The sequence below is a fragment of the Corapipo altera genome, unplaced genomic scaffold, assembly GCF_003945725.1.
Source record: "Corapipo altera isolate COAL_440 unplaced genomic scaffold, ASM394572v1 1b, whole genome shotgun sequence".
Classification (NCBI taxonomy): domain Eukaryota; kingdom Metazoa; phylum Chordata; class Aves; order Passeriformes; family Pipridae; genus Corapipo; species Corapipo altera.
In genome coordinates this window covers 8633932-8657079 of record NW_020884881.1, presented here as the reverse complement: position 1 = coordinate 8657079, position 23148 = coordinate 8633932, and the positions used below count along the sequence as shown (strand labels likewise).

At 39.3% G+C, this 23148-nt stretch overlaps 1 protein-coding gene across 2 annotated transcripts in view; it reads left to right on the top strand.

The window, feature by feature from the left end:
• The window catches only part of ERGIC2 (ERGIC and golgi 2), a 24528-nt gene extending 3198 nt beyond the window's left edge, over positions 1-21330 (top strand). Inside the window, exons 1-14 of one of the 2 annotated variants that reach the window (XM_027640024.1) lie at positions 22-139; positions 2202-2347; positions 5101-5209; positions 6640-6686; positions 7675-7745; positions 8491-8531; positions 9309-9410; positions 10925-11020; positions 11793-11848; positions 12816-12914; positions 14091-14188; positions 17474-17636; positions 18486-18565; positions 19356-21330. In XM_027640024.1, coding sequence (XP_027495825.1) covers positions 2242-2347; positions 5101-5209; positions 6640-6686; positions 7675-7745; positions 8491-8531; positions 9309-9410; positions 10925-11020; positions 11793-11848; positions 12816-12914; positions 14091-14188; positions 17474-17636; positions 18486-18565; positions 19356-19421 — 1134 coding nt within the window. In that variant the 5' untranslated portion in view covers positions 22-139; positions 2202-2241 and the 3' untranslated portion in view covers positions 19422-21330. Of the gene's footprint in view, positions 1-21; positions 140-2201; positions 2348-5100; positions 5210-6639; positions 6687-7674; positions 7746-8490; positions 8532-9308; positions 9411-10924; positions 11021-11792; positions 11849-12815; positions 12915-14090; positions 14189-17473; positions 17637-18485; positions 18566-19355 lie in introns of those variants that run through there. The other variant, XM_027640025.1, reaches the window with a different exon arrangement.
• The last annotated feature ends 1818 nt before the right edge of the window (positions 21331-23148 follow it).

The window sequence follows — 23148 nt, the reverse complement described above, 5'->3', positions numbered from 1 at the left end:
GGGTGTCGGCGGCGGAGCGAGCCCGCCCCGCCGGCGGTGCCATGCCCAGCGCGGCGCCCGCCGAGCAGCGCCCTGAGGCTCCTCGTCCGCCCCGTGCGGCCTCGCCCGCGGCGCTGGGCAGCGGCGGCAGAACCGAGAGGTAGGGGAGGGCGGGGGCGCGGCCTGTCCCGTCCCATCCCGCGGCTCCTGGTGCCTGGCGGCGGCCCCGAGCTCCTGTGGCCCGCACGGGCGTGTGGGCTCTGGGCTGGCGGCCGGGCCCTCCCTCGGCATGGGCAGCCGGGGCCGAGCCCCCGGGAGGGGGTTCAGGCGTGGGGCCGCTCCGCGCCCGTGGGAGCGGGTATTCGGACTGCCCGGTAGCGGCTTCACTACGGAGGTGTCCGAGTAAGGGAGAACTGTCCGAACCCCTCTCGCAGGTTGGGGTTCAGGGTGCTTCGAGTGGGCGCTCTGGTCTCGAGTGGCATTTGTGCTGTGCTTTGTCCTTTTTTTTTTTAGCTAATAATAATAATAACAACAATGCTTTTTTAAACGCAGTTGCTTCTTGGGTTCATAATGTCTTACTTTCACAGCATTCTAAATTTTGTACTTGGTGTTTCTGCGGTGTTTGTGTAGAGATGGGCAGAGGGAAGGGATCAGGTGTCCGTCTGGGTTTGTAACGGAAAGCGAGTCTGTATGTTGTATGGGATTAAAGAAACCTGTGAACAGATTGAATATTTCTAGCTGGATTACAAAAATCCATGTACTTGCTGATGAAAGATGATTTAGAAAGTTTCCTAGTAAAGTGCTCACAAATTTCCTGTATTTAGCTTGTGCCTCTTTACGGTGGGCAATCACATGTTCACACATGTGATAGCAGAGCAGATATGGGGAAAATGAAATGGTGCTAAATTGGCTTCAGTGCCTGTCTGTGTAGGATAGCAGGCAACCCTGGCCCGTGTTTCCTCTGTGCTAAGGAATGTTATGGTTCCACTTGTGTTCAAGCAGCTGCTTTGCCATGTCTGTGCTCCGAAGTTTCCCAGCTTTTCCTTAAGGTAATCTGAGTGAGTTGAGATAATTCTTTAAAACACAATTATGGGGTGTAGTAAGGACAGAACCCTGCTTCCCTGATGTTTTGGGGTCTTTTTATGCTGTATAACCAAAAGCCTGTTCCAGCACCTATCTTCTCTGCCCACTCCAGAAACTGTGTTTCTTTGAATCTTCTGCAGCACACACAGAGTACCATTTTATTGATTTCTGTAGCCTGACCAAGTGCAGAGTCTCTGTCTGAAGTCAGTTTGTATAGTGAGAAAGTTGCAGGCATAGATGATCGTTCTTCATGTATGAACTTCCATTTCCAATAAAGCTTTGCATGATGGTTTTTGTAGCTTCAGAAATTCTGGGTGAAGTGCAGCAGTTTCTCAGAAGAAAAACAACAGTGTCAACTTGTTAAAACATGCAGCGTATTGGCAGGACCAGGTTGTGAGCATATTTGCATGATTTGGAAACAGTTTAGGACACTATTTCCTGGGCAGGCTGCTTCTCTTGGCATCCTGCTGCTTAACATGACTCCAAAGAGAGTGGAGATCATGTCATGGACAGAAATGATTATGAAAGATGGCATTAGGATTTGATACATAACTTGATTTGGGAGGTACTTTTGTAGAGAAAAAAATTGCTCATTTTATGATAATAATAATATTCTACAGCTGTAAAAATGCAAAATACACTTCTTTTTTTTTTCCTTTAGGATATAATTTGTGCCTGCATTGGCTGAATATAGGGGCCCAGAGCAGGCTGACATCCTCCCAAGTTTATGCAGCCTATTAGATGTCTCCTGCTAAATCAGTGAGCTCCATGCATTGTCAGGTCTGTTTAGCAAGCTTACTTCAGGACTGAGTTAGTGGAGGGTTTTTTTATTTTTTTTTTTTTTAATCAATTTAAAATTCAGTATATTCGTTACCAATCAGAACTTCATGGAGAAAGAAATTAATCATAGTAATTAAATGGTGAATGTGCTGGATGTGGCTGGAATGTGAGCAGCAGTGTTTGGGCCAACTTTAACAATTTTCTTGAAGCAAGAGTGACCATCCAGTTGTCTAGTATGTGTTTCTTGAAAACATATTTATGAGGTTTTAATTGCCTTATTATCACTTTATAATTATAGCCAGTCAGTTTGAGCAGTATTGCTTGTGTCTTTTAATCACAACAATTTATTCTCAAATCAGAGGGAATATATGAAGGAGGAGGTGGAGGAGTGTGCTGAAGATGAGGCGACTGAATCGCAAGAAGACCTTGAATTTGATGAAAGAATTGGATGCCTTTCCAAAGGTTCCTGAGAGCTATGTGGAGACTTCAGCGAGTGGAGGCACAGGTAGGCCTTGTTGAGATGCTGACATTGACAGCAGCTTCAACAGGAGGAAGACAAGCATCTGTGTTCACTTGAAACTAGCCAAAATTGGTCTTTGATTTCTTTGTTGGACTGTCTGAGCTCATCCCCTTCAAGTAAATACGTAATGTCTTATTCAGACAGATGGATCCATCACTCATCTGCAGGGAGATTTTTGTATAAAGCTGGTGAGAGTCAGTCCAATGTGAAGGTTCACTGTAAAAACTTCTACCCCCTTACAGCTGGAAGTGCACTGTGCCAAGGCTGTCATAAAATGTTCTCATTTGTTGTCTCACTAAGCCCTTTTCTTGGTGTCACCTTTCTGAGTGAGACTGAGCGTGAACTGAAATGATGGTTGGATTCAACACTGTGCTTTTGTAAAAGAGGAAGAACATTCTCCAGAGGCAGATAAGTTGAACATCAGGATGAAGAGCAGCTTTCTAAAACTTTTTTCTTAAAGGTGTAGTTGATTTTAAGAATAAAGAAAGCCCTTTGAAGAACTAAACACTTTACTTCAGGACATGTGCTTGTACTGTTCTTATTAGTCACTCGAGCTTCTCTGAAAAAGCTGTAGCTGTAAAAACTACATTTTCTTTATGTATCTGCTCATAAAATTGTGCTTTTAAGCTGAGCTGAGTTAGAGGTAGCCTTATCTGGAAATAAGGACTATTGGACTATTGGAATTATTTGCAGTTAGACAGGAAACTGCTAGCACTTAGTCTGAAATGGAGGACACAAATCTTTCTCTTGTGTGATTATGTCTGAAACTCAGTTGAGTAAAAAGTTCAAAGCTTTTGAAGTTGTTACACCACTTGCAGTGTAGAAGTAAATATCACAAGGATCTGTATTACTTTGCTACATTTCCTGAATTGCACTGTTAATGATTAAAGGATTATTGCATATAAAATAATCCCTAAGAAGCGATTAAATAACTCTTTGTTAATGTCTCAGTTCCTCAGAAAGTTGTTTCTATGTTGTAATTTGCAGAAAAACAATAAACGCTTAAAAAAGTCCTTTTTTTGTAGTATAGCACCTTCATGAGAACTTCACTTTGGTGAATGGTGCCTTAAGGATTTCTCAACACCAGAAATTACTTCAGCATTCTTTGGTTTTATCCCAGTAACCTTATAAATGACAATATAGGATTATCTTATTCTGTGCCATTATGAAATCTGAAATAGTATTCCTGTTTCATTCAGGATTGAAATGCCAGGCTTACTTTCTAGTGTGATAGGGATCCAAAACATGCCAGGACTCTTCTCAGAATTTCAGTGCCTTCAAACCTATTACAAAAGAAGTACCAGTCTCTCAAAGAGGCTGAGACTCCAGCTCTCGAGCTGGGAGACCCTTGAGACAAGAGGATCTGTCTTTGGAAATTCTACAGGACTTTATTTGCCCGTTCAGATCCACAGATACCTTCACGCAGAATTACCCAGAAAGCAGCAATGGCTCTAATTGTTCCTGTGTGGCTCTGAGTAGTCAGTATAGTTCCAGCTTTCCTGTTGCCTGGCTGGGGTGAGTCTGTCCTACGGGGCTCCAAAAGGATGTTGATAGCCAGAATAATTAAATGATTCGTTCATCTGCTTTCACAGTTCACATTGACGTGAAGGTTTTCATGTATGTGATTGTTACACGTGTCAGCTGAAAGCTAGAACTGGAAATGGTGCTAATCAATGCAACAGTCAATGATTTCTTTCCTGATCCTGAAGGACAGTGCCTTTATTCCCATGCTCCCACCTCTGGCCTGTGGACCAGCGTGTAGTGAGTTGAAGCCTATCAACAATGGACTTGTTTTTTGCAGACTCCATAGAAATGCTCCACAGAATGCAAATGAAAAATGTAATCAGTGTCAGTAAGCTCTACAAATCGCTACTATGCTCCATAACTGAAGTTTTTTCAACTTAACAAAAGCCATGATTTAATAAAAGGGGCATAGCAGGTGCTTCTGGGTATCTGTTACTGTGTTTCTGACTATGTGCAGCAGGAAGGAAGATCTTCCCTTTGCTGTGTACAACTTTGCAAGTGTGATGAATAGGCTGCTTTGGAAATAAGTGAGGCACATATAGCACTAAAATAAACCAATTAGTTTTCATCCTAAAAACAATTTCAAGTCAGTTCTTCACTTATTTAGCAGTTGGTACAATTGGATAGCTATGTGTTGCTGATCACCAGAGAGAGAATAGTTCAAAATATTGGGGTGGGAATCCTGACTGTGCAACCATACATAAGTAATATAATGCATATTATTTCTCTTATCTGCTAGCTTCTTGACTCTCAAACTTGATATGAAAAAAACTGTTATAAAAACTTAAGTTGTGGACAAGGGGAGACTTGAAGGAATTTCAAGGTGCTCTACCTTCCTCTTGCATGCTTGAGTTTAGGATTGAGTTTGCCTAGACCATTCCTGACAGTGATTTGTGGGCTTCTTATATGTGGAGGAGGATATAGCCTGTTCCTAAATGTTCCATATTAGGAGTTTCACAACCTCCTCATCATTCTAGAATTTGACTGTACTTAAAAAGTACTTTCTTGATGCAAAGGTGTGACTTGTTCTTTTCCACTCCTGTGTAAAAACAAATACAGTAAATACGAAAACAACTTTCTAAGAGCAGTTTCTGGATTTGTACATCAAAGATGCCAGCATGTTCAATTCCTGGGATGTCAGAATTTTGTTCTGCCTGTTTCTGAATAATATTTCTCACAATCTAAAATTCTACCTTTTTTTCCCCTCTGACCAGTTTCTCTGATAGCATTTACAACAATAGCTTTCCTGACTGTGATGGAATTCATGGTGTACCGGGACACATGGATGAAATATGAATATGAAGTAGACAAGGATTTTACTAGGTAACTTTGTTATAATTCCTTTTAAAACTTAACTTGTCTATGTTTCAGGGAAGAATAAATTTAAAAGGGTCATGTAACTTGCACGAAATTTATGATTGAAATTAAAAATTAAATACTAAAGGGACTTGATTTTTCTTCTGTTGATTGATTTGGGTTTTTTCTTTTCTGAAATCTATGAGGAAGATAAATTGAGATTTCTGCAATGAGGAAATCAAAGTAGTGTAGGTTTGTTGGTGAAGGAGTTGCCTGAGGAATTATTTGCTAACAGTTCAGAGAACACTGTAATACTTAACTCCACATCAGCTGGGTAAACTCACCACATTGGCATGATTCTTACTCTAGTTCATATAGTTTGTATGTTGCCATTATATTTTGTGTGCTGGAGGTGAACCTGAAGCACTCAGAACTTTGACTGTCTTATCTAGAAGTTGCTACTGATCTTGTCTCCAGTTACAGCCCCCATGAAGATACATTTACTGATGGTTTCATGTGCTTGTCTGGGCTGTGTTTGCCTTTCTTCCAGAGATGGTCAGACACCCATGAGTCCCTGTGAAATAAATGCAGATTTTGTGCCCTGAGCACCTTTAAATGTCACGTGTCTGGGACTGAAATAACTTTAAAAGCTGTTTTACTAGTTGCTGTGGTAACAAGCTAAAGATAGATATATTAATTGGATGTCTTGTACATCAGAAATAACGAAGGGTCCTGGTAGTGAAAAAGATATGAAAAATTTAAAGGAGCTGCATCAAAAGCTCAAGTAAATCCATTCAGACAGATGGGAATTTCAGTTAGGCCTTTGCTAAAGTAGGTTATATCCCCAGCGAAGCTATCACATGGGAAGGGTAGTCTGTCAGTTAAGAGACTATTATGGGATTTGGGAGACGGCCTACTACAGATTTCCTGGTTTGATTGTGGGCTAATCACTCAGCCTGTGGTTCTTGACAGTTAAAACCAATGGAGACTGGTATCACTGTTACTGCTTTTCTCCTCTCTGCTGACCCTTTCTGATCCCAAGTTGAGCCAGTGTGGAATCCCTTGCTTACGTGATCTGCTTGTGGTCAGCTAAGTTCCAGAAGCAGCTCCGGAGGTAATAGAGCCATGTGACTGTAGTGAGGGGGTTTATTCATTATAATTTAAATTGCTTTTGTTAAACTAACATGAAAACCAATAGGAAATGCCCAGAATATATGGGAATGTCACACATCAGACTTTTGGTGAGATGGAGGTTATCCCTTAAGTTATGAGTGGTTTAATGTGCTCCAAAAGTCCATCTAGCTTCACTTCAATGTTGAACAGATTAAATTTATATTTGTTGGTGTAAATTTTATTATTTGACTATGTTTCTGCAAGTACTCTGATATTTTTAGCAGTATGTCTCTTGATGCTTGTACTCAATGTGACTTAATAGCTTTTTGCCTTTTTTTTTCCAGTAAATTAAGAATCAATATTGATATTACAGTTGCCATGAGGTGTCAGTGTAAGTATTCCATCAGTAAAAGTTTTGAAACATTTTAAGGCCTCTTCAGAGTATGCATTTGCTTGCAATATAGTTGGAGATTGTTCAGAATATTCTACCAGTGTGATTTTTTTTTTCTGATCTTGATGGCATGCAGTGATCTTGATGGCTTATGACTCACTGAAAAAATTGGTAAGAGATGTGAAGAAAAGTATCTGTGCCATCTCATTCGCATCTCACAGAACTTTGCTTTGTCTGTCAGCAAGAAAAGGGTCTGCTGTTCCACTCTCTTTTGCTGGAATATTCTAAAAGCTCATTGTGAGACACAACTCAGCAGCAGGAATTTATAACAACTTTTATTTATTTCTGAACTTGGGATATATTAACCTGGTCTAGTGTTTAACAATACTGAAACCATCAAGTAATTTCATCCTCCTCATGAACATATGAGGGATGCCTTCCTATTTAAAGGCAATGCTTACTATTATTTTGACATCATTTAGCAAATGAACCATTATTTCTATGCAGTGGTCTTGCTTGTCCTGGACTGAGAAAGAGAGAGAATACTACTTCTACCAGGAATGCAAGCAAATTTTTGGGACTCACTTTTTTTGGCTAGGTTAAACCTTGCAGTAATTGTATGGTACATTGGTTTATTTTTATTTTTTTTTAGAAATAAAACTTTTTCCTCTTTTTTGACTAGTCTTGCTTTCTATTCACTACTTGGTAAAGCAGGAGAAAATATTTATGCATAGCAGATCCTGGAAAGCTTGTCTGTGTGGTTTGTACAACATCACTGTAGGTGTTACTTCAGTGAGAAAATACTGCAAATCTGAAGAGCTTTTGGTCACTGTGCATCAGTTCAAATTGAAGGTTAGATAGGCTGAAGAAACAATGACATACTGAAGTTTACCACTGTACTGGGAAGCTTTCTTTCAACTTAGAAGGGGTTTTTTTTTTTGGTCTCTGATCATCTGTGTGACTTAATATTTCTCTCTGTTTCAAATAGATGTGGGGGCTGATGTTCTGGATTTAGCAGAAACAATGGTTGCCTCTGCAGATGGGCTAATCTATGAGCCAGTAAGTTGATTCTTACCTTTTTTTGTTTGAAAGTTAAATTGCTCCTGGTGTGAAGCACTACTGGGCTGGTTTGCTTGCATGTGGTGTTTTTCTCCAACCTCTTAGAAAGAGGTTGCAGTTGATCTCTTTTGGCCATAGCTTCTGGGTATGTTTGAGCTTTAATTGCAATTGAATTTGCTGCCTGGAGTACATTAGTGTTAACCAATACTTAGATTTGAAGTCTGTGCACAGAGGTTACTGGTGATACTCCTGTGCTGCTGAAGTATAGCAGGTCTGGTAGCTTGTCTTTAGTGCTTTATGTGGGATGACCCTAGAAATAAACAATCTGCACCTGGACCCTTGTCTTTCAAGGATTGCTCCTCTGCTTGTTTTACTGCTGTTTGCATCAAAGCCATGCAAATCAGTTTTATCACTTAGAGTTAAATTGCTGCTCACTGCTTCTAGTCCCTGTTAGTCAAAGGTGAGAAGGTGACTGCTGACTCGAGTTAGGAAAGCTTTAGGAAAAGACACTGTAGTTATAAATAAATGCAAGCAAGTGAATAACTCTTGAAAGGGACAGAATTTTTTATACTTAACCACTAAATGTATTACTTAAAGTGCAAAGTCCTTTCATAAACTTCCCTTAGAAGTACTAAGTGTGAAGTTGATTATAACTCCCCACCCCTTCCCACACCCCAATTTTCTTCTGGGTTTCCTGGAAGGAAGTTTTCTCTGTGTTTTATTAGAGGTGTTATTTTTGTTTCAGGTAGTATTTGATCTCACCCCGCAACAAAAAGAATTGCAAAGGTAAACCACTGAGATGCATGCTTATGGCTTGTATTATTTGTACTGGAAGTGATCCTGAGGTACACCAGAGTCACATGGCACAACTATGTCTTGGGTCTAACCACTCTTGTTTGTAATTTAGGAGCACAAACCTGTGAAAAGATAATACTTACTTTGCTTTTCTCATTATTTGATACCTCTGTATGGAAGAAAATTGGCTTTGGACTCATCTGTGGAATTGGGTCATGCATTTGCAAGCCAAGATGTATGGACTCACTCAGCTTATGTTTCTAAATGAGTGCTTGGTAGCACAAGTTATAATTATGGTATCAAATGCATAAAACATACCTGAATGTCCAAGCTGAGCTGTAGTAACAAATTGGCATGTTCTTGGAAAAACAAAAGAATTTGAGTCATTCATATAACTGAATTGACTCACTGTTCATCATTTAAACTGTGATAGCTTGGTGTTGTGTATGCCCTATACACTGATAATTTTGTAATAGAACTGAAACTTATTTGGGAGTCTGGCTAGTTTTGGTATTTTGGTAACACACTGCTGTGAAGACATGAGCTTTAAGTTCTGTATAAAACATCATTCTCAAAATTATGCTTTAATACTTCTAATAAAGTAATGCAAAAGTTATGCATTAGTACTTTTAATAAAGTAATGCTTTAATACTTACATCAGCTTTGCTAACTTCTTGATTTGCAACCTGCAGCTGAAGCTAATAATTGATTGTGAAGCCAGATTTTGTTTTATTGTTGCATGCTTTCACTCTTGTCTCTGATCTTTAGGATGCTGCAATTAATTCAGAGTAGACTGCAGGAAGAACATTCTCTTCAAGATGTGATATTCAAAAGTGCATTTAAAAGTGCTTCTACAGCACTGCCACCACGGTAAGAAAAACTGGGATTTTGGGTCATTATTCCACCTTCCCCCCCTCATTAATTAGACTTCACATTTTGTTGTGGTTATGATCCCCCCTTACCCCCAGAAGACAAGGTTGTAGGAAAAGAAGATTTCACTGCTTTTGAATGCATTTTAAAATAGTATGCTTGATACTTGCTTGATACAGCTTGAGAGCTGTTGTTTCCAGTCTGAGGTTTCCAGTTTGGAGAAAGTTTCCAGGTTTTGTGTGTATACTTATACATACATCTGTATGCCTGATACAGACACACAAAGAAATATATGCACACACTTTTTTTATTCCGTTTTGTCTGATACTTCCTTCTTAATGGGAACTAGTAGTGCCAGAGCAATGCTAAATGAGTCTTTTTTTTTAAGTGTCTTTCTGTTCAGCAACTTTTAAAAACATTGCTGTGACTTAAAGCTTCATAGTTTTAAAGGAATCAACCTTTGAGTACAAACGTGTTTTGTTAGTAAATTCTGTGTCTAAGGTAGCACAGTTGAGGTTGTGTAGAGAAGCCTTGCTATTTTCACTTTATTCCAGCTATCCACAAATGCTGAGAGACTAATGCATGGAATGCTTGGTCTGCCTGAATCTAAATGCTATATGATTTTTTAAATTATTTTTTCCCTGAGGGAAAATGCTTTCTAAATGAAAGCTGAAATTCTGTCCCCTTATAAACAAACAAGCAAACAACCAGCACAAAAAACCCTCCAAGCTCCACTAAAACAAAAAACTGAGTAAGACGAAACAAACACCAAAACTGCCTTACACACTTCTCATGTTGTAATCTGCCTGTATGAGGACCAAATACATTCTTTCTTCCTGAGGTGTGCCTAAAGACAGCTCAAAAAATCTTTTTTTTTTTTCATTTACTTGATGTCTTCAGATTAATTAAATCCTTCTTTGCTTCTATGTTACTTGTTAGTGCAATATTTAAAGTGGTACTTATGCTGGAGATGTATTAAAAAAAAAAAGTTCTTTTTTCATCTCCCTTTAAGGAGCAGATTTGTAAATATGTTCTGAGTTGTGGACTCCCTAACAAGAGTGGGGAGAGGAAGGTTTCCTAAAAAATAACTGTTGAAAGCTCTTCTTGCTGCAGTGTTGTTAATGTGACCAGAATGTATTTGGTTCTGTTCACTGTAGCATTAAAACTTTCCCAATGAGCCATTTTTGGTCGAAGTGGGAAAATAAAAAGCCCCAGGGCAACAAGATATACTTACTTATGTTTTCTGCTCACTTGTTCAGGTATTGTAAACCAGCATTGTAGGCCAGATCTGTGAATACAAGTAGGGATGAAAGCTTATTGGTTTTGTCAAACTGACCTTTACTAGTTTTCCCCCCTTCCACATCTCTGCTCTAATTCCAGAAGAATACAGTAAGGAGAGGTAGATGATAATGCTGTATCTTTTGCTAGGAAAAGGAAATCTAACTGTACTGCTGTTATTTCTGCTAGACAGTGAATATTCTCAAGTACTCTCAATGTTGTTTTTACTTAAACAGGGAAGATAATTCATTGCAGTCTCCAGATGCATGCAGAATTCATGGTCATCTCTATGTCAATAAAGTGGCAGGGAACTTTCACATAACTGTGGGCAAGTATGTTCTGTTCAATTCCTGAAAATAAAAACCCCTTTGACTTCTACATTCTGTATAGTGCATGTATGTATTTATTTGTTTGTCCTTTTATATTTCAGAATTAGTGACTGGTTTTTATTAGCCTTTCTGTACTCATGCTTGATATTCTTTTCCATGTAATACCTTTTCTTGCACAATTAAATTTCTTCATAATTGACTGAAACAACGCAGTGCGGTGCATTGTTGCATGTAATGTACTTTTTATGAATTCCATGTCTTACAGGATGGAAACTCTTGAAACTTGCTTTGTCACAGAGCAGATGCAAGAGTGCAGTTAACTTGCTTAGTCATGGAACAAATGTGGTCAAATTTTTGTTAGTCGCTCGAACAGTTCTGCAGTTTTTTGTGGAGTAGAACTTGGTGGTGATTCTTCTAATAGCACAACTGATGTGTTTTTGATATTTCTAAAAGTGAAAGACAGTAATTTTTTTGTAAGAGGGTTTTTGTGAGTCCAGGGTTTCTGTAACTTACTGTTCAGGCTGTCTGTACTTGGCAGTAATAAAACTGTCGCATTTGGTTTTTATATAGATATACTCCATTTTTATAGATACCAATTTCTAAAACACATATATATATTACATATATTTAAGCATATATAAGTTATGTTATACATATGTGCATATATACATATTTTGTATATATAGAGATAAAGTATTTATTGAAATAGAGGAGGAAAGGTAATTTTTCTACACTGTCCTGTGTGGATTCATAAAACATTTCTTGCTTTCTTTAGGGCAATACCACACCCTCGAGGCCATGCACACTTGGCAGCCCTTGTAAGCCATGAGTGTAAGTTCCTTCTGTCATCTCCATATGAACATGTATCATTTCAGTCAGACTGCTGTCTCCTAATTCATGTGAAGTTGCTGTTGTAAAGATGTTCTAGCTGTGCAATTGCATTGTAAAAAACAGTGAAGAATATTCTCTTCAATGATCTGACTCAGTAGCGACTTTCTTTTATACATGTAACACTATTAGGACTATCTTGAGATTGCTTCTACAGTAATGATAACACAGGAATCTCAGATGTACTCTGCTGTAACACAAATGACATGTAAAATTCCTGTATTTCAGTCCAAAGTACCTATTTCCTGGAAAATCTTTTTATAAGGTTAAAAATTTCTGAGTTTTGTCCCTAGAAACCTAATTCTTGGATTATGAGTCTAGATGCTAAAGTTGTGTTGCTGCCTTACTTAATGTGAGAGAAAGGTGACTCACTGTGAAAAATTAACTTGGTTAAACCAGTAAAGGTTGCTTAAACCTCTAGATGTCTGCCCATGAATTTATGTTAACACAACTGTATTATAGATCTTAAATACCTTTGTAAAATCAGGCAGTGTAGTATCTTGGAAGCTGCCTTATACTTCTCTGTAAATTTGATTTATGAAATTTTAGTCTTTTTATATGCCATTGCATACAAGAACCTGAATTATAGAATAATTTAAGTATTTGGCCAACTAGAAATTCTCTGTCATCAAATTATAACTGTTCAGCTCTGGCATTGTTTAAAATAGAGTAGTAATTTAATTTAGAGCTCTTTTCTAGAGAAATTTAACTTTTTTGTTATATATTTTGGATTTGAGTTTTCTTTGAAGTGTGTGTAGATATATTGATGTAGTCACAGGCACAAATCCAATGACATGTTTGGTAAATGCATTAGTTAGAATATGTCAGTGTGAGAAATGGGTGAATTTTTTTCTCTAAGTACAGAATCTCATAGTTTAAAAATGTTTCATTCCTCTGTATTATCTTTCAGCCTATAACTTCTCCCATAGAATAGATCATTTGTCATTTGGAGAGCTTATTCCAGGAATTATTAATCCTTTGGATGGAACAGAAAAAATTGCATCCGATCGTAAGTGTTGTGTGTTTAAAAAAAGCATATTGTTTTCTATAGTTTCCCAATAGTTACATTTAAAATATTATCATTTTTTCATGAATGTTGTGATTTATAAGCAGCATGTCAGGCTAAATTTGGTAGTGAGCAATGCCCTGTTAATTTATCTGCATGGCATTTAAATGGGCATTTCTTTTCAATGTCTGCATCACTGTGCTCTGCTGTTTCCCTGAAGGTGATTTGCAGTTTTTTCCAGGTTTGCATTGTGTTGAAGTTACAGTATGTCTGAACACACTGCAAAGCATTTTGCAGGAGTATGTTACAGTGGAGAATCATAGATCTGATTGTTGTCATAATGGGGAAAAATAAGTCTGATTTGATTTAAAAAAATAGCACCAGGAGTCTTGGGTCTTGGATTCTATTCCTGTATTTGGGTTGTGTCTCCCACAGTGTGTTTTGTGAGGCTACTACAGGATGGATTGGTGTATCACTTTGTTTCCTCCTGTATGAATAAAGGAGAGTAATAACCTGCCTCATCCTGTCGCTGATGTTACCTGTGAGAGTGATCCCCAGAACCTTCTACAGCTGCTGTTGTCTCAGAGCCAGTCCCTTGGCTGGTACAACCAGAATGGTTTAGTGTAGTTAAAACAAGTTGCTGCAGTCTGTTGGTGTTTGTTCTCTAGGGAATTGCACAGAGCAATCATAAATGCACGATAATGCTGATTGCTCAAGAAGAATTCTCCAAAAGTCTGATCAAGAGAAGAACCATAACCAGTTTAGAAGGGCTTCCAGCATTTTATATACAATTCAATCTACTGAGACCACTGTGAGATGTGTATATATCATGAAAAATATGACAGTGTGAAACTTGCTCTAGTGCCCTAGAAAACACTACCTGTGTGTTTCATTTGAAGCTTTGAGTGGCCTGACTTTAATGAGCCTTTTCATTACATGGGTAAAATGTAAATTTCTCTGAGTACAAGTGGGACATATGCCTTTTCCATGGAAACTAACTTTGTTCATGCAGATGGTGCTGAAGTAGTCTTGGCAGTGCTGGGACTCATGGAAGAATGTCCCTAGTGTAAATGGCTTAGCTGATTAACTGTTTTAATATTATTTCTTTGATTTATTTGTGAATGTTTCAGATGGTCTTTGACTCTGTACTTGATTCAAGTGAGATGTTTTTTCTTCTAGACAACCAGATGTTCCAGTATTTTATCACAGTTGTGCCAACCAAACTCCATACGTATAAAATTTCAGCAGAAACTCATCAATTCTCAGTGACAGAAAGGGTAAGTAGAAGTAATAAAAAAACATGGAGAGAAAAATCTAGAAGTGGTTGTTCATAACAGAAGTTCAAATGTGAAAACAGAGACTTGGTTGTACCATGGTTGTGAAAATTCCTCTAGAGTGAAGAGACTCTTTCTAGAACATTCTAGTACACTGGATTTATCTGTAATCATACAGTACTGATGGTGAAATATATATGTGCTTGGTGACGTGCAAACTTCTTGCATTAGCATTTTGCATCTGTAGATCTGGAGTCTGATATTAGAATTAATGATAATCCGGTAATTTCCACTTCACTGGATGCTAATAGTGGTGGTAGTGAAACCCTCCAAGTGTTAGGTCTGTAACCTAGTGTGCAGCCTTGCAAATATTTAATCTACCATTAGCTTTTTATCCATGTGGGAGGCAGACAAAAAATGCAGCTCAGGTGAATATCATGAATTTGGTTGTGGAGTGTTAGAAATGGAAACAAAGGTAGTTTGTATGAAAAACTAATCTAACAGTGTATGTCTCAGCTGTCTTGTTTACCCTTTCTTGAAACATCAATTTTAATTACTCTCAAGACTAGAGAGCTTCCACTTCATTTAATTCTGAATCCATACTGAAAATAGTTAGTGCAGCATAGTACTAATTTTAAAGACTGCTGTAAATAGGAAAAAAGCCTTGGGTGTACTACTTACATGTCTTATTTTCAGAGACTGAACTTGATTTTGATCTTCTATTCAAAAGCCAAAGAAAAGATCTCTGTAAAAAATTTAATTAAAAATAACAGATAAAGCAAGAGGTGAGAAAGAAGCCTTGGATTGATAGGAAATTCAGGGATTAGAGTGGGAGTTCACTGAATTACAGCTTGTGGTGTTCTCCAAGGGAGAAAAAGTTTTTATTTCCTCGCAATTCCATGTTATGCTTCTGAAAAATACATAGGTAGGGAAGTAGGATAGAGGTGATGTCTTGGTGTCAGCTTGGGGCATGCAGACCACTGAAGGGAAAGGTTCACTCTGAAACTCATGAAAGCTGGACTACAGAGAGGAATGAAGAGGAATTTCATAGTGCAGTATACTCCCACCTCCTGCTGGTCTAGCAATCTGCTTTGTGTTTTCTCTGCACAATCTCTGCAACAACCAAGGCATTCCTTAAGCTGTTGACTGACATCTAGTTTGTCTTAGACACTTTTCCTTCTTTTTTATCTTGTATTCAGTTTTTCTCTCCTCCTGCTGTAAAGATGGTACTATCAGTTACCTGTCCAGTCTAAGTTAGCTCTTTATTTTTTTGTGGGGATCTATTTTTATGAAAGTTGCAACAGCCACAGGTTGCTTAATGGAAAAGCTCGGAATAGCAGAGGTAAAGTGGCATTATGTACTTGTTTGCTCTTGCTCAGTAGGTAGCCCTGTAAAGCTTATTTGTGTTAATCTTAGGACACCAAATATTCCTAGCACATAAGCTGGAGAAGGCTTTTAAGAACAGCTATTGACTGAACAACTTAGTGCACTTATTTTATGAGAGTAGAGACACATGCAGATGTGGGAAAAGGTGGTCAGGCAGGCATGGCTAGAAGTTGAATGCAGTGAGGTTTAATTACCAGTGGTGAGCAGATGGGGAAACAGAGTTTGAAAGGTGTGGGCAGAATCATCTCCACTATTGTTGGTGTTTGAGATACTGTGTTTATCTATATTGAAAAGATTTAATTCTAGCAAGGCTTCACTAAGCTATCTTGATGCAGGGTTAGTTATTTTCAGCAGGTTTTAGCAATGAAAAGTTGAATCTGCAGCAGTAGAAGCTGGAAGCAGACCAAAATGGTTTGCAGAAAAAGAATTCTGTATCTTTTGAGGATGGAATTTTGTGTGTTCTATTTAACTTCATATTCTTTTTTTTACCATTTGACCTCAAAAGACCAGTAAGGCTTAGGGAAACAACAGAGGAAAACAAACAGTACAAAGGCTTTTGTGTCACTTGCCAATGGCAAGGATCTGTTTAACTACCTTCAGTCTTCCTTCTTAGTGTGTGTGCCTCATCATCTGTCTTTGAATGCTGACTGTTGTCATGCTTTTGAAATATGGAAAGCATTCTACATTTTGTTATTTAACCATTGCAGAATTTTTGTGACCTGGTGTCATTACTGATACATTATTTTGATTCCTTTTTACTTTGAAAAGTACAAATCAGGCAACTTCTTCAGTCAGCTAACACTGACACAAACCAGCTTGCTTTTTCTGCTACCTCAACAAAGTGGTGTTCTGCTTTTTATTTTGTACTGTATTCTGCACGGGTTTTGAGCACAGTGTTAAACCTACAAATGAAATGGAGCTGTGATATATTGCTTTTCTGTTCAGTCCTACTTGTCTTGTCTTCTCTGTTCTTATTAACTTGGACATGGCGGAGTTTGTCTTCAGTCAGTTGTGTTCTTTTCTGCTCCCCTGGTATATTTTCAGTCTGACATACTTGGCAGTGCATTTTTCAACACCTTTCCCTAACAACAAAAGGACAGCAAACTTTTTAAAGAAGCTTAAGGCTGTGTTGAGGTGTTTTCTCCTTTAAAAAGTAGGTATTTATAGCAGCCACACTGTCATGTTTGGGGTCTTTTGGTATAAGAATTTGACCAAATGAGAAGAAACTGTAGAAGTTCTTGGATGAGGACTGAGGTGCCCGGTAGTCCTGGTGAGTTTGGGGGTTCTATTTATTGAGGTGCATTTTTTGCTGTGTGATTGGTCTGAAATGACATAACAGACAAAAATTTTGAAAAGAGGCTTTTGCCAAGGAAGATCCTCGAGGTCCCTTCCAACCTGGTATTCTGTGATTTATATACACCCTCCGGGGAAACTGCTGTAGTCAAGGCTGTACAACAACTTAAGTGTCTCCTGAAGGTCTCACCCTGATGTCATTCATAGCAGTGGATAAAGGAAGAGTTGCAGCACCTTGTTATACCAGTGCAGTCCCCTGAGTTCACAGGGCAGACCAAGACTGTGGCACTTATTATCACAGGTACTGAAAACAATCCAGTTATAAACATCCTTGTTTAAGGGACCACGTGAGCAAGTCTTGGGAGAAAGTACCAGAGTATGATAGTGAACATTGATATGCAGCATAGAAGACCAGTGACCTGGAAAGTAAACTTTTACTTAACGATGTTTGACATTTAGAAGGTACTGGTCAAAGTTACCTTGATGTTCCCTGGTCTAATGTTGATTGCTAACTCTGATTAAACAGTTCTTTGTTACCACATCTAGTAAGACGGGTTTTCTTGTGACTAATAACAAGTGACTAATTTGTGTTTCTCTCTTTTCTTTCAGGAAAGAGTAATTAACCATGCAGCTGGCAGCCATGGGGTGTCAGGAATATTCATGAAATATGATATCAGTTCACTCATGGTGACAGTGACAGAAGAACATATGCCTTTTTGGCAGTTCTTAGTGAGGCTCTGTGGCATTATTGGGGGAATTTTTTCAACTACAGGTGATTATCAGAGCCTTCCCTCTTTAAGTTCTATCAGAATTGGTTTTTTTCATGGTGATTGTTATGGATAAATTACAGGGGAGTCCTGAACCTCTAATAGGTTTAAGATAAAGTGCTCATTTTGTGTGCACCGAAATGTGCCATGGAAGCTACTCAGTTTCAGTGTCCCACTATGGCATTTCTGCTGTTCTGAGAGCCTCTTGTTTCCTTTCTGATAACTATAGCATAGTTTATTTACTTCTGGAAGAGCAAGGATATATCTGTGTTTGTATATATATATATATACATATATATATACATACATACAGACACATCCTGACTTCTAATATTCTGTGTAGTTCCTTTAGTTGGGATCCACTGTTAAATCAGGGACAAAAGTTGAGATAAAATTTCCATCTGAAGTAATTGGGAGGATTTTCGTTGTCAGTGTACTGCAGGATTTTCTCCTTCAAAGAAAATAAGTTGAAAAGGCACAATCCACTTACTAGTCAAGACATCTTGATCACAAGTCCATTTCTTTTCTTGGCTCTCATTTGAAGAGAACTTTAGTAAAGAGACCTTGAACTAAGAGCTGCCTTTCAGAGTAGATATTTCTGTCCCACAGAATGTATTTTCACCCATGAAAGCTGGCGAGGGTGACATTTACTTGGATAGCTTTACTTTTCTCGTTGCATTTCAGAATGTTAGAATCCTCTCCTGCCCTTGATGTCTCCTTTTTGTATGTTAATTTCTCAATGCTTTATGTATGGGTTTACTGCACTGTATTCTGTGTAGAGTTTTGTTGTAATGCTTCCATAGATAATACATTTTTACTACTGATGACAATTTAAATCTTGTTTGACATTGCAGGAATTTTACATGGCTTTGGAAGATTTGTAGCAGAAATTATTTTTTGCCGTTTCAGGCTGGGCTCTTACAAATCCACATCGGTAAGGAAAACTTCCTCTAAGTATTAAGTGATACAGCTGAGGATGGATGATGAAGTCAGCTTTGGGACTTGGTCTCAGGAAGTTTTAAGATGTTGGCAATAAGCCCTCCCCTTGACATGCATATGAGCAGAGATTCAACAGCTTTTAAAAACAATCAGAAAACCTAAAACATAAGGAAGCAAGGAAACAAGCTGAATCAATGCAGCTGAGTCTCGTGGAGGTTTTTGTCCTACATTCCCTCCATTATCCTTAGTATTATATTTTTATTTTTATTCTTTTTATTCATATTGCTCCAAAAATTACATGTTTTCCCAGGCCTAGTCAGTCTCCCTATCCTGGTTTTGGTTTCACATTTTCTTCTGCTTGGCCTGCAGACTGAAGAAGACACACTGTGTGCTGCAGGTGCTCAGTGGTGCTCCTTATTAGTCTGCAGGCTACTGCCAAGCACTGTGAAAAAGCTGAGCTGTCTTCACCTTTCCCTTCATTGGTCATTAATAGGATTGCTCCTCTAGCAACTACTTGATTTCATTTTACTTTTATTTTTCCCATTTAAGCCTGTAGATAGCCTTTGAGATCTCTGCATTTCTCTCATACTTAGTTGATGTTTGCCAGCTGGCAAGGTTATGTGAGTGGAGAGAGAGGAGGGAAGGTAAGCAGATTTGTGTAATTGTTGTATGAGAGGCCAGGTAAAAGACATCCAAGAAATACCCAAGTATGTGTTTTTGGGGGAGGGAGTGGAGATTCTGTTTGTGGACAAGCCATTAATAACACCTTGTTTTTGTTTCACTAGGTCCCACTTTCTGATGGCCACACAAGCAACCACTTACCTCTAATTACAGACAATAGTACACATTAGCCTCCTGAGAAAATTTTCTTTCTTCCTGCCTGATACAGAAGACTTTTTTTTATAATAAACATTGTGCAATATGCTGAGACAGTGCTGATGGGCAGCAAAAAAACAAAGCCTTTACAAAAAACCCAACAACAACAGCAAAACAATTAGTGTAATTTTTTTGTCTTTCTGAGTGCACGTGGAGTCATAGAAAGTTGTGAGAGCAGTGAGGTGGACCATCTGGAGAGTAAAGGAGTGTTACTGCCAACACAATATTCGTGGTCGAATCGAACGTCTTCGTGGTGGCTGCCGTTGACCACTGAAGCATCTTAGTGATGCCTGGGAAGGCTGCAGGCCTCAAGGAGAGAAGAGTACAAGTGGGATGTGTGGAAGGCACAGAGGGACAGCAGTAGAGCTGGGGTTTCTCTTAGGTATGCAAACGGAGGATTGGGTTTTCTTGTTCTTTTGTAATGCTGGGGCTGAGGGCTAAGATGCCTCATACAGGTGGGGAGCAGTCCTAGAGAATCCTGAAGAAGAGGGGGATGAGAGAGAACTTGGAGTAAGGTGGACCCCAAGCCAAGATGTTGGTCATAGCTGCTGCCTTTCTGCAGTCCCACCATTCCTTAGTGGAAGAAACACACTGCAGAGCAGAGGAGTTCCTCTGTTTCCACACATCCACTGTGCCAGCAGTGAGTGTCACTTCTGGCATCGGTGTGGAAGTGCTTAAAGACTCTGAGAATGCCCTCCAGTGTGCACAGTTTTTATAACTTGGAATAAGGTATTTAAATAAGACTTTTAAATAAGGCATTTGACTGTAGTTTTGTTAAAAGGCAAGACTCCCTAGTAAAAGATCAGGAAATCTTTGTACGCCTCTTTCTGGGTAAAGAAATTGCTTGGATGGAACCTTTGTTCTACCCCTGCTGCTGGTATGTGAGCTGTGGGAGCATCTACATCCTGGAAATGGAGAGGGGGAAGAGGGGAAGAGCAAGAAGCTGCTAGTTCAGGGCAGGTGGGAGGTCTGCTAGGCCAGGGAGTATGGAGTTGAAGTAGGTGACTTCAGGGCATCTGAATCCTATTGCTGCAGACAAGTGATGAGAAGGGATCTGCAGAATTAATCTGTATTGTTCATGAAGGTTTTTGTAAATTAAGAGAGCAATATCATATTGTAAATATGCTACTGAGAATGAATGTTATTAATGCAGCTGGTGCTTTGAGAAATGGAACATCGTGTTACTGCTGAACTGCTGGTACACAACTGTGGTTGAACAGTTACTCCACCAGTGTAAAAAATCAATAATGTGATTCCTTCTCGGCAAAACTGATTTAATGATATATTAGGAGATGATGCTGGTCCTGGCCTTACTCACCGTGGAATGAGTATTATAATTGAGAGGACTAATTACAGAAAAATAAAAATCTCTGTGGTGTCAGATTTTGCTGACTTCTGTTAATGTACTTTACAGGACACTTGGATCTTGGTGATGAGCATAGTGTAAATAACACAGCTCATTTGCTATGCAAAGCAAAGGGCTTCCTGAACAGAAATAATATAGTAAATAAAATGTGGGAAGTAAGGAAAGACCTTTGTTGAATTTGACTGTTGAGAAAGAAGTTTCAGGAAGCTGGGTCCTTGGGGCTGACAGCCAGGTTTGGGGGTTTCTCTTTTATGCTTTTTTCCAACACTGATTAAAACTCCAGCAACTTGAGAAACTCTTTGTTTCCCATTTCTCCTTAGCATTTCCTTCTGAGGTTTCTTCCCTACTTCTACTCAGACTGGTTCTACTTTCGGCTTTGTCCTAACACTTGTTTCTTACCTGCCTGGAACAGACTGTACAGGTGGGAGAGACTGATCTCAGTTAACTTTTTGTACCAAACTTTAAATGTTATTTTCTATTCTCACATAAAAGAGCCAAGCAGCTTGGTGTGTCATAAATCCTTGTGTGGTGTATTTGTGTTACCTAGAACAAAGCTCGTGTGATGGCTGGTTGGTAATGGAAGAAAATTTGGGATCCACTTTCAGATGTGAGGTGCTGCATTGGAGTGTTGCTGTGCTGTTTGCTTGCTTTCCACAGCGGGTTTGGTTGGTGGAGCAGTGCTGCTCACCCTTGTAGCACATGTCATTGGCTTAACCAGCATGTGCAGGGCTCTCCCAGAGAAAATAGTAGTTTATTGCAAGGACTTTTTTGGTTACATTTTGTTACATTGTGTAAATGTGAGAGTAGTATGGAAAAATGAAAGGAAATGGGTGTCCCAAGGGAAACAGAAACCCAGATGTTGATGTGATGTATATTTTCTGAAAGGGGGATAGCAGATGAAAAATACCATTTTCTGGGTCAGAAAAGATGGTCAAAATTATATATTTTTATCCTTTGCTCTTTGTTGTTGTTGGCCACAGCACAGGGGAAGAAAGTTTTAACCTGCATCAGGTGTGTTCATAGCATGCCGTTTGTGACTGCTGTCTTTCTGGCCAAAAAGTCTTCCCCACTCCCAGTTGGATGGTTTGGGTTGTGCTCTGCTCCTGCCCTGCTCTCCCGTGAGAGATGGTGTTTTTTAATGGACCAGACCATCCTTGGCCCTGTTGCCTGCAAGCCAGAATCACACAACATTGACAAGAAGATGCCGTAAAATCACCATGGTGGGAAAGGACATGTGCTGGTGGAGTCAGTCCTGCCTGGAGCTAGGCAAGGACTTTCCCTCCTGCTCTGCCCAAGATCTTTTTAAGCTTTTCAGGGACTGATTTGACAAACTCATCCCTAAGTAGTCGGTGTAGTTGCTTAGGAACGGTCAGAGGCAGATATATATTTGGTGTTTAACTGCAGCTGTGATTAACTGTACAGACAAAACCAAGGCTGGGGAGGCAGCTGTTGCCTCATCCTTTTGCTATCGAGTTCTCTGTGAGAAGATGTGGTGCTCAGGATGTCTGGTGTTACGATGCAATAACAGTGAAGCAGTAGGGATGTCATCACCTTGATTGCACCTCCAGTGGTATGGATGATAATAAAGCTCTCTGCTCTCTATTTCTTCAGAGGTAGCCAAATGCTGCAGCCTGTTTTTCTGGGAAGATGGGAAATGAGAACAGCTTGTTTGGGGATACTTGCAAAGATCTCTGTTTTTAAAAGGCACCCAGAAGGTGGGGGTGTGGGAGGTTTACTTACTTACGTGTTGCTTACTCAGATTGGTGCAAAGTTACTTCTTGTAAAGAAACTTTTTTTTCCTATCAATGCTCAGTTAATGTAAATGATGTCTAGTATTTGGCCTTGGTGGTGGTCTGTTGTTTAAAGAAATGTCCATGCCTGCATGTGTAGTTAGGGTTTAGTAGTTAATGCTTCAAGAAGCCCTGAGGGACTTTGCCTTCTGCCTTCAGTGCCCTAGCAAGGTTTGATGCTGTAGGTCTGTCCACCTGCCCTTGCACACCTTGCTAGAGCACTGGCATTCATTTCAGCTGGCTTAGTTAAAGGGATATGAAATGTTTCATCTTTTCTTCTGACATGGCTTAGTGTCCTTTCCAAAGCATTTCTGGTCGCTGCTGGCTCAGGAGAAAGGCAGTGTCACTTTGCCCTGTCTTCCAGAGTTTTCTGAGAGCTGGTCCATAAATTCATCAAAACAGGAACCTTCAAGGCTGGGTGGTGCAGCCTTCTAAGGGGGAGAGCTGAAGGCATGCTCTGAGAACATGCATCTCTCTGTGGCTTCTGCATACCAGAATTCAAGCAAAATCTCATTGTGGCTTGGTTTTGGGGCTTTTTGGTTTTGT